Here is a 16,637-nt window from a genome sequence, read left to right as displayed (position 1 = left end):
CACACCCATCTTCAACAGGTGGTGGTCAAGGTTCCCCTCCTTCAACAGGAAAGGGGTTATTATTCGACCATGTTTGTAGTCCCGAAACCGGACGGTTCGGTCAGACCCATATTGAATTTAAAATCCCTGAACATATACCTGAAAAGGTTCAAGTTCAAGATGGAATCGCTGAGAGCGGTCATCGCAAGCCTGGAAGGGGGGGATTTTATGGTGTCTCTGGACATAAAGGATGCATACCTTCATGTCCCCATTTATCCACCTCATCAGGCGTACCTCAGATTTGTGGTACAGGATTGTCATTACCAATTTCAGACGTTGCCGTTTGGTCTCTCCACGGCACCGAGATTATTTACCAAGGTAATGGCGGAAATGATGGTACTCCTGAGGAAGCAAGGGGTCACAATTATCCCATACTTGGGCGATCTCCTCATAAAGGCAAGATCAAGAGAGCAGTTGCTGATCAGCGTAGTACTTTCTCTGGAAGTGTTACGGCAACACGGCTGGATTCTAAATATTCCAAAGTCGCAGTTGGTTCCTACGACTAGTCTGCCTTTCCTAGGCATGATTCTAGACACAGACCAGAAAAGGGTTTATCTCCCGATAGAGAAAGCTCAGGAACTCATGACACTGGTCAGGAACCTATTAAAACCAAAACAGTCCTGGGAAAAGATGGTGGCATCATAGAGGCCATTCCCTTCGGCAGGTTCCATGCGAGGACCTTTCAATGGGACACACTGGACAAGTGGTCCGGATCACATCTTCAGATGCATCGGTTAATCACCCTATCCCCCAGGGCCAGGGTGTCTCTTCTGTGGTGGCTGCAGAGTGCTCACCTTCTCGAGGGCCGCAGATTCGGCATTCAGGACTGGGTCCTGGTGACCACGGATGCAAGCCTCCGAGGGTGGGGAGCAGTCACACAGGGAAGAGATTTCCAAGGTCTGTGGTCAAGTCAAGAGACTTGCCTTCACATCAACATCCTGGAACTAAGGGCCGTATACAACGCCCTGCGTCAAGCGGAGAACTTGCTTCGCGACCAACCGGTTCTGATTCAGTCAGACAACATCACCGCAGTGGCTCATGTAAACCGCCAAGGCGGCACAAGGAGCAGAGTGGCGATGGCGGAAGCCACCAGAATTCTTCGCTGGGCGGAGAATCACGGAAGCGCACTGTCAGCAGTGTTCATCCCGGGAGTGGACTACTGGGAAGCAGACTTCCTCAGCAGACACGACCTCCACCCGGGAGATGGGGACTTCATCAGGAAGTCTTCGCACAGATTACAAGTCGGTGGGAACTGCCACAGGTGGACATGATGGCATCCGGCTCTAACAAAAAGCTACAGAGGTATTGCGCCAGGTCAAGAGACCCTCAGGCGATAGCTGTAGACGCCCTTGTGACACCGTGGGTGTTCCAGTCGGTCTATGTATTCCCTCCTCTTCCTCTCATACCCAAGGTGCTGAGGATAATAAGAAAAAGAGGAGTGAGAACAATACTCATTGTTCCAGATTGGCCACGAAGGACTTGGTATCCAGATCTGCAAGAAATGCTCACAGAGGACCCGTGGCCTCTTCCTCTAAGACAGGACTTGTTGCAACAGGGGCCCTGTCTGTTCATAGACTTGCTGCGTTTGACGGCATGGCGGTTGAACGCCGGATCCTAGCAGAGAAAGGCATTCCGGATGAGGTCATTCCTACGCTGATAAAGGCTAGGAAGGACGTAACAGCTCAACATTATCACCGTATATGGCGAAAATATGTTGCTTGGTGTGAGGCCAGGAATGCCCCTATGGAGGAATTCCAGCTGGGCCGTTTCCTTCACTTCCTACAGTCAGGAGTGAATTTGGGCCTAAAATTGGGTTCCATTAAGGTCCAGATTTCGGCCCTATCCATTTTCTTTCAAAAGGAGTTGACTTCTCTACCTGAAGTTCAGACGTTTGTAAAGGGAGTGCTGCATATTCAGCCCCCTTTTGTGCCTCCAGTGGCACCTTGGGATCTTACCGTGGTGTTGAGTTTCCTGAAATCCACTGGTTTGAACCACTCAAAACGGTGGAGTTGAAATATCTCACGTGGAAGGTGGTCATGCTATTAGCCTTGGCTTCGGCTAGGCGTGTGTCAGAGTTGGCGGCTTTGTCACATAAAAGCCCCTATCTGGTTTTCCATGCGGATAGAGCAGAATTGCGGACCCGTCCACAATTTCTGCCGAAAGTGGTTTCATCCTTTCATATAAACCAACCTATTGTGGTGCCTGTGGCTACTACTGACTTGGAGGATTCCGAGTTACTTGATGTGGTCAGGGCTTTGAAGGTTTATGTAGCCAGAACGGCTAGGGTCAGGAAAACAGAGTCTTTGTTTATCCTGTATGCTTCCAACAAGCTTGGTGCTCCTGCTTCAAAGCAAACCATTGCTCGCTGGATCTGTAACACGATTCAGCAGGCTCATTCTGCGGCTGGATTGCCGCTGCCAAAATCAGTTAAGGCCCATTCCACTAGGAAGGTAGGCTCTTCTTGGGCGGCTGCACGAGGGGTCTCGGCATTACAACTTTGCAGAGCGGCTACTTGGTCAGGTTCAAACGCTTTTGCAAAGTTCTACAAGTTTGATACCCTGGCTGAGGAGGACCTTGTGTTTGCTCAATCGGTGCTGCAGAGTCATCCGCACTCTCCCGCCCGTTTGGGAGCTTTGGTATAATTCCCATGGTCCTTACGGAGTCCCCAGCATCCACTAGGACGTTAGAGAAAATAAGATTTTACTTACCGGTAAATCTATTTCTCGTAGTCCGTAGTGGATGCTGGGCGCCCGTCCCAAGTGCGGACTTCTTCTGCAATGCTTGTATATAGTTATTGCTTCAATAAGGGTTATGTTATGGTTGCATCAGGGTTGGACCTGATGCTCTGTTGTCATACTGTTGACTAGTTGTTATAAACTCATGTTATACGGTGTGATTGGTGTGGCTGGTATGAATCTTGCCCTGGATTACCAAAATTCTTTCCTTGTACTGTCAGCTCTTCTGGGCACAGTTTCTCTAACTGAGGTCTGGAGGAGGGGCATAGAGGGAGGAGCCAGAGCACACCAGAACCTAAATTCTTTCTTAAAGTGCCCATGTCTCCTGCGGAGCCCGTCTATCCCCATGGTTCTTACGGAGTCCCCAGCATCCACTACGGACTACGAGAAATAGATTTACCGGTAAGTAAAATCTTATTTTTTTTCTTGATATATGACCAATTATCTTTTTGTTTCACTTAGGGCCTTATTCAGCTTCCATTGCAAAATTGTAGAACGGTCGATTATCGGGCCTAATTCAGGCCTGAAAAAACGCACAGCAGTTGATCAGGTTTGAACTGCACAGTCTACAGCCATCTCAGCCCTGCGATCGCTGGGCGGGAGTGGGGGGGGGGGGGGGGGGGGGGGGCGGCAGCGTTTGGCCGCCATTTTAGGGGAGCGGTCCGGGCAATGCAGGCGTGCCTGGACCGTGCAGGGGGTGGGCCACGGTGGCTGCGTGACGTCACACGAAGCCGCTGCGATCCTCATAGCGACGAGTAGCTATCTGCCAACACGCAGGTGTTGCGCTGGTAGGGAGCTACTCTTCAAGTACAGAAGCTTCGTTTTTGTGCGATGCTTTTGTACTTGTGCAGGGTGAGGTGGGGGGGGGGGGGAAATCGGGCCTGACATGCGGGGCGGACTAGCCCTGTGCTGGGCATCCCCCTGTATGTCTGTGTGACTGATCGTAGATGTGCTAAATTTAGCACATCTACGATCAGGTCTGAATTAGGCCCATAGTCTGTCCTCGCATGCACTGCGAATGCATTGCACGTGTTCGGCCCACAATCTGCGATTCACTCAGGCGTGTCAAGGCCATTTTTGGGATGTACATTTGATGTCAGCTGCGATTGCTGCGACTTAAAACATTGCGCCCATTATTCTGAGTAGCTCTGGGTCAACGGCAGATGTCGATGGTACTTTTTTTATGTGATGCATATGCATTTCTGTGGCTGCATTTGCAGAATTGCGAATGCATCGGTGGACGACTTGTGTGCTGTGCGGCCCTTTGAACATGCTGCGTGGCTCTTGTTGTGCGATTCTTTGCAGCTACAGTTCTGCTACAATCACAGAACTGCAACTGAAGCTGAATGAGGACCTTAGTCAATAATTAATATTTCTTCTTTTGAATCATTTCTCTCTTTGCTTTAACTTTCTCTACTTTATGAAAGACATGACTATTTCTCTTATGTATACTGTACTAAATGTCTTACTGGCAGGATACTTAAATCTCATGTCTCTCTTTTCCAGGGATCCCTCAAGGAGAAGACTCTGGAGAATTTGCCGAAATATGTTGTTAAAGATGTAAGTTTGTTTTTCTTACCCTTAAAATAAATGTGATCTGTGTTCCAATGTAATATGACACTGCAGCATTCCAGAATAGGTCACATGACGATTTCATGGATTTTTTTTTCTTTCCCCAGTTTTCACTGTTAGTTTATTTACCCTTCAGAAGAAAGAAATCAGTGATATCTGCCTGTGCTTGTTTTTTTGTTTGTTAGTAGTAGTATTATTATTATTATTATTATTATTTTCAATTAATATTTTAGTCTTTTTCTTTAACCATTTCCTTTGAAAGCGCTTTATTTTGTTATTGAAAATTATCTTTTAGCAACTCTTATTATATACTTTCAGTCAAAGCTGTCCCTCTTGCTGAGTCGCATGAATGAAGTGGGGAAGATTTTCTTGGTCACAAACAGCGACTATAAGTATACCCATGTAAGTGCTAATTGCTTTTCTCACATCACTGTATGTTGCCAGGGTACCGAAAGGAGAGATGCAGTCTCCTCCTCTGTGTGTGCAGAGTGTGGTAATTCATTTAAAGGAGAAGAATGAAAGAATTAAATACTTATAGGGGTTGATTCAATTGATTGCGAAGTGAATAGAGCCAGGAAGGTGGTCCCGGCGCAGTTCAATTCAGCGTGCTGACCCGGTTAGTAGGTGGAAGACACCTGCATATTGAGCTTTCATCCTATAGGCTACTGATGAAGCTCAATTTGCTCTGTATGTTGGCTAAAACCACTAGCAAATTCAGGGGGAAGGGGGGACTCTCATTTTCAGGCTTTTTTTTTGCTAGCCGGAGGCTGGTGATCAGAGGCAGTGGGCAGATGACCAGCCCTCCTCACCGGACTATGGCAGCTGCGGCTGCCCCCCGCTGCTGCCTGCACCTACCACCAGCACCCGGCCGCCACATGTGGACGGCAGCATGATCACCTGCAGCGGGGACACCATGCAGGACAGTGGCCTGGGCACTACAGGGTGTTCCATTGCGCATGGCTCCCTGTCACTCACTATCTCCCTGTCACACACTGCCTCCGCAGTCACCAACTATCTCTGTCACCCTCCGCCCCTCTCTGTCACCCACTGCCTCCCCTGTCACCCTCTTCATCTCCCTGTCACCAGTGCCTCTTTCTGTCACTCACTGCCTCCATGTACCCACTGCATCCCCAGTCACCCACTATCTCCCTGTCACCCACTGCCTCCATGTCACCCTCTGCCTCTCCCTGTCACTCATTGCCTTTCCCCATCACCCTTTCTTGTTACTCTCTGCCCCTCCCACTGCCTCTCCATTTCCCACTGTCTCTTCCTGTCATCTCTCTCTCCTGTCACCCATTCCCTGGCATCACCACTGCCTCTCACTGTCACCCTCTGCCTCTCACTGTCACCCACTGGTTATCCATCTCCCACTATCTCTCCCTGTCACCCACTGCTTCTCCCCTGCGTCACTATCACCCCATCACCCTCTCTCTACTGTCACTCTCTGCCTCTCTAAGACATCACCCTCTCCATGTAGTACAGATACTTCATACCCTTTAAGGCATGGGCCTTCAACCTGTGGCCCTTCAGTTGCTGTGGAACTATACATACCAGCATGCCCTGTCTCAGTTTTAGCATGCCTTAATAGGGAAACTGTGGCAGGGCATGCTGGCATATGTAGTTCCACAGCATCTGGAGGGCCGCAGGTTAAAGATCCATGCTTTAAGGCAGGGATGGGGAACCTTCGGCACTCCAGCTGTTGCTGAACTACACATACCAGCATGCCTTGCTACAGTTTTGCTATTTGGCCATGCTAAAACTGTTGCAGGGCATGCTGGAATGTGTAGTTCAACAACAGCTGGAGGGACAAAGGTTCCCCATCCCTGCTTTAAGGGCACGCCCTTGTTGCAAGGCCACGTCCATCTTCCCAGGACTTCATCCTTCCCCTGTCATGGTGCCCCTCCCCTGGTCAATTTGTTCTGGATCCACCCCTGGATAAAACTATACACCAAGCTGTTCTGTATTAAGTGTAGTAAAAGTAAACCATTCTGCTCTAGGTGACAGAAGGATATTCTGAAAAAAATACAGGTGAAATTCCAATGGTAAAACATATTTAAATCTCATGGTATGTGGACATTTAAACTTGGTGACCTCAGCATACAACAGTTACACATACCATATATGTATGTATGTATGTATATTAGCTATTCTGTTAATAATCAAATCCATTTATGCTTTTCACTATTTGTCACCAGTCTTATTACTTCATCAGACGCATTTTATGTGTGACTGCCCCCTACTGTTAGTTAAGTTACTGTGTTTTTGCGTTACATGAACTGCAAATGCAACATTGAGATAGTCACAGCAAACATTTGGCATCTCCGGATCACAGTATGCCTCTACTTGATTTGTTAATTGTTGATTTGCATGGCAAGGAAAGATACTTGTTTAATATAGCATGATGTAAGTGCTGCAGATGTTTGATATTTTGCAAGAATAATAATTATTGTTGTATTGGGGTCCATGTTTTATACAGATGTGATTATTTAAAAGTGATCAACCCCTTTAATAAGACAGTACAGAATGGTATGAGTTTATCTTGGAAACATACTGTTGGAGATATATGAAGAGGCGAGTGGATGATTTATAGCTAAAGATAAAAATTATTACAACTTATTATTATTATAATTTTTTTTTTTTTTAAATCTCTTTATTTATAAAAGTGGAAGGCAAATATAAAAGACAACCAGAATTGTATGCAGCATACATAGTTGAGATAAATTATTAGAACTTTTAATTGGACATAGCACTTTTAGCCACAAAATATATCCGAAAATAGACTACCAACATCTAAAATAACATTGTCACTATGATTCCTAGGTCATTACACCTTCATCCATTAAAATAATTTTTGAGAATATTGTTATATAACACCTTCATCCACTCGCCTCTTCATTTATGGAGAGATTTGAGGATGTCAGAAGCAGGATAGTTTGTCAGGTGTGTGATGTATTAGTTGACTAATAATCTGACAAAAGAACAGATAGTCATGAGTCCAGAGAGTCCTATCTGTCGTTATATTATCCTAGACTTTGGGAACCTTTTGGCTCCTGTTCTTTATGTGGAACTACACTACCCAGCATGCCCTGGCAGCCATAGAGCATGCTGGATCTTACACTGCTACTACAACTGGATCAGCAGACATATTTAGAGGTATTTGTCTGTTGATGCTAGTTACCATCTTAAAATAGTCTCCTTTAAGTCTTGTGCTAAACCTTAATAAGTGAAGTGTCCACAGGCAGGGCAGCCATCCGGGGGGGACTGTGGGGCTGGTGTCCTGGGCTCTACCTGAGAGGAGGGCCCATCCCTGGCTCCTAGCATCAATACCTGGAGTGCTGCACCAGGCTGTGAAACAACAGAGGGCTGATGCACAGGGAGGACTTCTTAAAACAAGCCTTCAAAGGCACATCAGCTCTCTGTGAACCATTCCTGTAGGTCCGCACCACTCCACCTATATGAAATAACACAATGTATGACATCACATAGGGGTGGAGTGATGCTGCAGAATCTTTTTTTTTGGAGGGGCTGAGAGGCCCTATCTCTTTTGTCAGTCCCGGGCCCCACAATTTCTGATGGCAGCCCTGTCCACAGGGCTTATGTAGTAAAATGCTGTAACTGGAAGCAACTTCTCAGATATCTACTTTTTAGCAGATTATGGGACAGATGATCTAAACCTTGGAGAGTGATAAGGCCCGTATTCACGGGCGATGTGTGCTGAGCGTGCGGGGATGACGGGGGGGGGGGGGGGGGGGGGCGCTCGTTTCACCCAGCGGGTGAAATGAGCGACCTGCTAGATTGAGTCTGCATGCAGGCCAATCTAGCACCAGCGATAGCGACGCGCGGGGCCGCGCATCGCTAGCACTGTGGGGGGTACACACGGACAGATCATGCTAAAAATCTAAGCAATCTAGTCAGATTGCTTAGATTATCGCTCCGTGAGTACTCCCCTATAGAGTGGAGAGAGATAAAGCACCAGCCAATCAGCTTCTACAGTAACTGCGATGTTACAGGCTGTGTTTGAGAAATGATAGGAGCTGGTTGGTTGATAATTGATCTCTCTCCACTTTATCGATCTCCAAGGCTTAGTGCCCCTGTGTGTAGCCAGATAAATGAAAGCTGACATCTGATTGGCTGCCATGAGTTGTAGCACATGATTTATACTTACAGTTTACTCTATTAATGTGGCATTCTTGGTTGAGCACATGTGAAATCTGTGACAATGACCGTTCTCCTGACCAGCTCCCTTATACACACAAATCTGCTCATGTAGATGATGCGTTGCCCCTGGCATCGGTCTGGGTTTGTTATTATGAAAAACGAGCGTGAGCAGTGTTGCCGTAGACACTGTAGATTGCAGTATGTGTTTCCATACATTGAATTCAATTGTTTTTTTTTTGTATTCTAGAAAATTATGAATTACCTGTTTGACTTCTCACATGGATCAAAGGTACATTACCACAGTCAGTTGGAGCATCATTTATTCTTTATACTTGTGACTACGATCTGGCTCTTAAAAAAAGTGTATATAGATGCATATAGTATTACGCCGGGGATGTTAGGGGTTTAGGCGCCCCCGGGGGACTTACGGTTAGGGTGTATGGAGGGGAGGGTTAGGTTTTGGGTGTGGTCGGGGATGGTTAGGTTTAGAGTGCAGAGCGGGAGGGTTAGGGTTCGGCACCACCAGCGCGGGGGTGGTGATTAGGCTGTAGGGGGTTGGAATGGTTAGGTTTAGGGTTCGGGGAGAGAGGGTTGGGTTTAGGCACCACCAGGTGGGGGGGATTAGGGTTAGGCTGCGTGGAAGGAGGGAGGTTAAGGTTAGGCACATAAAAGGGAGAGTTAGGGTAGGGTAGAGGAAGGGTTAGAACTACTTACTGTCCCTTGTCGGGATTTAGACTGTCAGGACGCTGGCATTTCATACTCAACCCGTCAGTGGTTTTAATTTTATAGCTGATCTGTGTGTGTGTGTGTGTGTGTGTGTGTGTGTGTATATATATATATATATATATATGTATATATATATATATATATATATATATATATATATATATATAAAATATGTATATATATATATATATATATATATATATATCTATATATATCTATATATAATATAATTATAATATCATCATTTATGAATACAAGTTGCCCCGCCAAGTCTGCTTATGCAGCCAGCTGGAACATCACCCATCATAATTTCTCTGACGTCCTAGTGGATGCTGGGGACTCCGTCAGGACCATGGGGATTAGCGGCTCCGCAGGAGACAGGGCACAAAAATAAAGCTTTAGGATCAGCTGGTGTGCACTGGCTCCTCCCCCCATGACCCTCCTCCAAGCCTCAGTTAGGTTTTTGTGCCCGTCCGAGCAGGGTGCAATCTAGGTGGCTCTCCTAAAGAGCTGCTTACAAAAAGTTTTTAGGTTTTTTATTTTACAGTGAGTCCTGCTGGCAACAGGCTCACTGCAACGAGGGACTTAGGGGAGAAGAAGTGAACTCACCTGCGTGCAGGATGGATTGGCTTCTTAGGCTACTGGACACCATTAGCTCCAGAGGGATCGAACACAGGCCCAGCCATGGAGTCCGGTCCCGGAGCCGCGCCGCCGACCCCCTTGCAGATGCCGAAAAGTGAAGAGGTCCAGAAACCGGCGGCAGAAGACTTTTCAGTCTTCATGAGGTAGCGCACAGCACTGCAGCTGTGCGCCATTGTTGTCACACACTTCACACCAGCGGTCACGGAGGGTGCAGGGCGCTGCAGGGGGCGCCCTGGGCAGCAATGAGAATACCTTGTTCTGGCTAAAAAATACATTACATATAGCCCCTGGGGCTATATGGATGTATTTAACCCCTGCCAGGTCTCAGAAAAACGGGAGAAGAAGCCCGCCGAAAAGGGGGCGGGGCCTATTCTCCTCAGCACACAGCGCCATTTTCCCTCACAGAAATGCTGGTGGGAAGGCTCCCAGGCTCTCCCCTGCACTGCACTACAGAAACAGGGTTAAAACAGAGAGAGGGGGCACTTATTTGGCGATATGATTATATATATTAAGATGCTATAAGGGAAAAACACTTATATAAAGGTTGTCCCTGTATAATTATAGCGTTTTGGTGTGTGCTGGCAAACTCTCCCTCTGTCTCTCCAAAGGGCTAGTGGGGTCCTGTCCTCTATCAGAGCATTCCCTGTGTGTGTGCTGTGTGTCGGTACGTGTGTGTCGACATGTATGAGGACGATGTTGGTGAGGAGGCGGAGCAATTGCCTGTAATGGTGATGTCACTCTCTAGGGAGTCGACACCGGAATGGATGGCTTATTTAAGGAATTACGTGATAATGTCAACACGCTGCAAGGTCGGTTGACGACATGAGACGGCCCGCAAACCAATTAGTACCTGTCCAGGCGTCTCAAACACCGTCAGGGACGTTAAAACGTCCTTTTACCTCAGTCGGTCGACACAGACACGGACACTGACTCCAGTGTCGACGGTGAAGAAACAAACGTATTTTCCTTTAGGGCCACACGTTACTTGTTAAGGGCAATGAAGGAGGTGTTACATATTTCTGATACTACAAGTACCACAAAAAAGGGTATTATGTGGAGTGTGAAAAAACTACCTGTAGTTTTTCCTGAATCAGATAAATTAAATGAAGTGTGTGATGATGCGTGGGTTTCCCCCGATAGAAAATTATTGGCAGTATACCCTTTCCCGCCAGAAGTTAGGGCGCGTTGGGAAACACCCCTTAGGGTGGATAAGGCGCTCACACGCTTATCAAAACAAGTGGCGGTACCGTCTCCAGATAGGGCCGCCCTCAAGGAGCCAGCTGATAGGAGGCTGGAAAATATCCTAAAAAGTATATACACACATACTGGTGTTATACTGCGACCAGCGATCGCCTCAGCCTGGATGTGCAGCGCTGGGGTGGCTTGGTCGGATTCCCTGACTGAAAATATTGATACCCTTGACAGGGACAGTATTTTATTGACTATAGAGCATTTAAAGGATGCATTTCTATATATGCGAGATGCACAGAGGGATATTTGCACTCTGGCATCAAGAGTAAGTGCGATGTCCATATCTGCCAGAAGTTGTTTATGGACACGACAGTGGTCAGGTGATGCAGATTCCAAACGGCACATGGAAGTATTGCCGTATAAAGGAGAAAAAGACAACGTCTTTTCAGCCTCAGTCCTTTCGTCCCCATAAGGGCAAGCGGGCAAAAGGCCAGTCATATCTGCCATGGGATAGAGGAAAGGGAAGAAGACTGCAGCAGGCAGCCCATTCCCAGGAACAGAAGCCCTCCACCGCTTCTGCCAAGTCCTCAGCATGACGCTGGGGCCGTACAAGCGGACTCAGGTGCGGTGGGGGGGTCGTCTCAAGAGTTTCAGCACGCAGTGGGCTCACTCGCAAGTGGACCCCTGGATCCTACAAGTAGTATCCCAGGGGTACAGATTGGAAATTCGAGACGTCTCCCCCTCGCAGGTTCCTGAAGTCTGCTTTACCAACGTCTCCCTCCGACAGGGAGGCAGTAGTGGAAACAATTCACAAGCTGTATTCCCAGCAGGTGATAATCAAAGTACCCCTCCTACAACAAGGAAAGGGGTATTATTCCACACTATATTGTGGTACTGAAGCCAGACGGCTCGGTGAGACCTATTCTAAATCTGAAATATTTGAACACTTACATACAAAGGTTCAAATCAAGATGGAGTCACTCAGAGCAGTGATAGCGAACCAGGAAGAAGGGGACTATATGGTGTCCCGGGACATCAGGGATGCTTACCTCCATGTCCCAATTTGCCCTTCTCACCAAGGGTACCTCAGGTTCGTGGTACAGAACTGTCACTATCAGTTTCAGACGCTGCCGGTTGGATTGTCCACGGCACCCCGGGTCCTTACCAAGGTAATGGCCGAAATGATGATTCTTCTTCAAAGAAAATGGACGATCTCCTGATAAGGGCAAGGTCCAGAGAACAGTTGGAGGTCGGAGTAGCACTATCTCAAGTAGTTCTACGACAGCACGGGTGGATTCTAAATATTCCAAAACCGCAGCTGTTTCCGACGACACGTCTGCTGTTCCTAGGGATGATTCTGGACACAGTCCAGAAAAAGGTGTTTTTCCCGGAGAAGAAAGCCAGGGAGTTATCCGAGCTAGTCAGGAACCTCCTAAAACCAGGAAAAGTGTCAGTGCATCATTGCACAAGGGTCCTGGGAAAAATGGTGGCTTCTTACGAAGCGATTCCATTCGGCAGATTTCACGCAAGAACTTTTCAGTGGGATCTGCTGGAAAAATGGTCTGGATCGCATCTTCAGATGCATCAGCGGATAACCCTGTCTCCAAGGACAAGGGTGTTTCTTCTGCGGTGGCTGCAGAGTGCTCATCTACTAAAGGGCCGCAGATTCGGCATTCAGGACTGGGTCCTGGTGACCACGGATGCCAGCCTGAGAGGCTGGGGAGCAGTCACACAGGAAAAAAAAAATTTCCAGGGAGTGTGATCAAGTCTGGAGACTTCTCTCCACATAAATATACTGGAGCTAAGGGCAATTTACAATGTTCTAAGCTTAGCAAGACCTCTGCTTCAAGGTCAGCCGGTATTGATCCAGTGGGACAACATCACGGCAGTCGCCCACGTAAACAGACAGGGCGGCACAAGAAGCAGGAGGGCAATGGCAGAAACTGCAAGGATTCTTCGCTGGGCGAAAAATCATGTGATAGCACTGTCAGCAGTGTTCATTCCGGGAGTGGACAACTGGGAAGCAGACTTCCTCAGCAGGCACGACCTCCACCCGGGAGAGTGGGGACTTCATCGGGAAGTATTCCACATGATTGTGAACCATTGGGAAAGACCAAAGGTGGACATGATGGCGTCCCGCCTGAACAAAAAACTGGACAGGTATTGCGCCAGGTCAAGAGACCCTCAAGCAATAGCTGTGGACGTTCTGGTAACACCGTGGGTGTACCAGTCGGTGTATGTGTTCCCTCCTCTGCTTCTCATACCCAAGGTACTGAGAATTATAAGACGTAGAGGAGTAAGAACTATACTCGTAGCTCCGGATTGGCCAAGAAGGACGTGGCACCCGGAACTTCAAGAAATGCTCACAGAGGACTCATGGCCTCTGCCGCTAAGAAGGGACTTGCTTCAGCAAGTACCAGGTCTGTTCCAAGACTTACCGCGGCTGCGTTTGACGGCATGGCGGTGGAACGCCGGATCCTAAGGGAAAAAGGCATTCCGGAAGAGGTCATTCCTACCCTGGTCAAAGCCAGGAAGGAGGTGACCGCACAACATTATCACCACATGTGGCGAAAATATGTTGCGTGGTGTGAGGCCAGGAAGGCCCCACGAAGAAATTTCAACTCGGTCGATTCCTGCATTTCCTGCAAACAGGAGTGTCTATGGGCCTCAAATTGGGGTCCATTAAGGTTCAAATTTCGGCCCTGTCAATTTTCTTCCAGAAAGAATTGGCTTCAGTTCCTGAAGTCCAGAAGTTTGTCAAGGGAGTATTGCATATACAACCCCCTTTTTGTGCCTCCAGTGGCACTGTGGGATCTCAACGTAGTTCTGGGATTCCTCAAATCACATTTTAAACCGCTCAAATCTGTGGATTTGAAATATCTCACATGAAAAGTGACCATGCTGTTGGCCCTGGCCTCGGCCAGGCGAGTGTCAGAATTGGCGGCTTTGTCTCACAAAAGCCATATCTGATTGTCCATTCGGACAGGGCAGAGCTGCGGACTCGTCCCCAGTTTCTTCCTAAGGTGGTGTCAGCGTTTCACCTGAACCAGCTCATTGTGGTACCTGTGGCTACTAGGGACTTGGAGGACTCCAAGTTGCTAGATGTTGTCAGGGCCCTGAAAATATAGGTTTCCAGGACGGCTGGAGTCAGGAAAACTGACTTGCTGTTATCCTGTATGCACCCAACAAACTGGGTGCTCTTGCTTCTAAGCAGACGATTGCTCGTTGGATTTGTAGCACATTTCAACTTGCACATTCTGTGGCAGGCCTGCCACAGCCTTAATCTGTCAAGGCCCATTCCACAAGGAAGGTGGGCTCATCCTGGGCGGCTGCCCGAGGGGTCTCGGCATTACAACTCTGCCGAGCAGCTACGTGGTCGGGGGAGAACACGTTTGTAAAATTCTACAAATTTGATACCCTGGCTAAAGAGGACCTGGAGTTCTCTCATTCGGTGCTGCAGAGTCATCCGCACTCTCCCGCCCGTTTGGGAGCTTTGGTATAATCCCCATGGTCCTGACGGAGTCCCCAGCATCCACTAGGACGTCAGAGAAAATAAGATTTTACTTACCGATAAATCTATTTCTCGTAGTCCGTAGTGGATGCTGGGCGCCCATCCCAAGTGCGGATTGTCTGCAATACTTGTACATAGTTATTGTTACAAAAAAATCGGGTTGTTATTGTTGTGAGCCGTCTGTTCAGAGGCTCCTACGTTTGTCATACTGTTAACTGGGTTCAGATCACAAGTTGTACGGTGTGATTGGTGTGGCTGGTATGAGTCTTACCCGGGATTCAAAATCCTTCCTTATTGTGTATGCTCGTCCGGGCACAGTATCCTAACTGAGGCTTGGAGGAGGGTCATGGGGGGAGGAGCCAGTGCACACCACCTGATCCTAAAGCTTTATTTTTGTGCCCTGTCTCCTGCGGAGCCGCTAATCCCCATGGTCCTGACGGAGTCCCCAGCATCCACTACGGACTACGAGAAATAGATTTATCGGTAAGTAAAATCTTATTTTCACGTTACTTTAGCAGGCATTACCATTACTGGATAAAGTTGTGTTTACACCTAATTAAGAGGTGATATTGTCCTGCATTGTGCAGCAGTAACACAAAGATATTCAAACAACAGTAATCTATTATAATAAAAATGTACTTCCCATCAAGACCTCTCCACCCCTGTTGGCGAAGGATATATATTTACATTATTCACGAATTGTGTTATATACGTATATGTTGTAATATTTGTGTAGCACAGCCCCTTGATATATTCTGCTCTTATTCATTTGTCAGTTAAGTTGTCTTTGGTTATTTTGCAGCTTGGAAGCCCACATCAGCCATGGCAATCCTATTTTGACTTGATCTTAGTGGATGCAAGGAAGCCTGTCTTTTTTGGGGAAGGAACGGTACTGAGACAAGTGGATACTGTGAGTACCCCATTTATACTCCTCTGTATCTCATATTATATAGACCATAGAAGTGTGCAGATATTTTTTAAGGATTAATGTTTGCATCATGCTACAGTTGACTGTGCATTTGAAGATTCTTAGGAACATTTAGGACTTGTTCACACATTGATAATGGATAAAAGCTCATGAAAACTAACATGCACTTTATACAAGTTTTCGGTCTTGTTTTTAATGATGATAGATTTTTCTCAGCTGCATGACAGATATTTATGTCAATTTGAGTTTTCTATTTAGTTATTGTATTGTTTTACTACCTCTGCCCCCAGATTGGTTTGTGTAAACATCTGTTGTGATTTGCCACAACGCATGCAATCTATGGTTGCGTGGGAATGTCTTTCATATTGTACTTTTCTATTACAAACACAGAACACTGGCAAGCTGAAAATTGGAACTTACACAGGACCTTTACAGCATGGAATTATCTATTCAGGAGGTATGAACACTATAATGGCTAGCGGTGTGGCCTGCCGACTGCAGTTCCTCAAACATGTTTAATGTTGTGCCTAGAGTGGAGGCTGCGTATTCTGCCTATTCTTCACTGGGACGACATGAGGTGTCTCCGTAAAGGCACTAGTTACTATGATTACTGTTCCACACAACAGGATAGCTGTCTCCAGTGTTTAGTAGATGGTGGCTACACTGTAATTATAAATATCCTGGACTAACTGGTATTATCCGCTAATGAGATGACCCAAGAGTTTAGTAAGAATACATGCAGCCTGACTAAGAATCCATTTGCGATTTGGGGCAAAATTATATTATCAAGGTATATGTTGTTGATTTACGGTTATATAGCATTACGAAATATCTCCCTACCCGACCTCTCCACTCTGCACAAGATCTGCGGCTGTCACACGTATTCACCCACTCTGTGGAATGCCTTCCCACGCACAATAAGACTCACCCCCTAGTCTCCAAACCTTTAAACGTTCCCTGAAAACTTCAGACCCACCCACATAACCTTCAGTACATTACATCCTCTCTGTACAGAACACATAACCTCACATATTTTGTCTTTCTTTGCTCTCACACCCTCATGACTCTTGGCCAGCATTGCTGAGTGATCATATCATACAACCCATTAAGAACCTAGCAATCTGGATGGACCATT

General features: G+C 47.0%; 1 protein-coding gene across 5 annotated transcripts in view; it reads left to right on the top strand.

Annotated features, from left to right (window-relative positions):
- NT5C2 (5'-nucleotidase, cytosolic II) overlaps positions 1-16,637 on the top strand; it is a 155,199-nt gene that overhangs the window by 98,984 nt on the left and 39,578 nt on the right. For all 5 annotated transcript variants that reach the window (XM_063961952.1, XM_063961953.1, XM_063961950.1 and 2 more), the window contains 5 exons: positions 4,281-4,334; positions 4,665-4,748; positions 8,752-8,793; positions 15,377-15,484; positions 15,893-15,959. In XM_063961952.1, coding sequence (XP_063818022.1) covers positions 4,281-4,334; positions 4,665-4,748; positions 8,752-8,793; positions 15,377-15,484; positions 15,893-15,959 — 355 coding nt within the window. The remainder of the gene's footprint in view (positions 1-4,280; positions 4,335-4,664; positions 4,749-8,751; positions 8,794-15,376; positions 15,485-15,892; positions 15,960-16,637) is intronic.

This window comes from Pseudophryne corroboree, chromosome 3 (genome assembly GCF_028390025.1).
Source record: "Pseudophryne corroboree isolate aPseCor3 chromosome 3, aPseCor3.hap2, whole genome shotgun sequence".
Lineage (NCBI taxonomy): Eukaryota > Metazoa > Chordata > Amphibia > Anura > Myobatrachidae > Pseudophryne > Pseudophryne corroboree.
The sequence above is the reverse complement of the archived record's forward strand: the minus strand, read 5'-3'. Positions and strand labels throughout refer to the sequence as shown.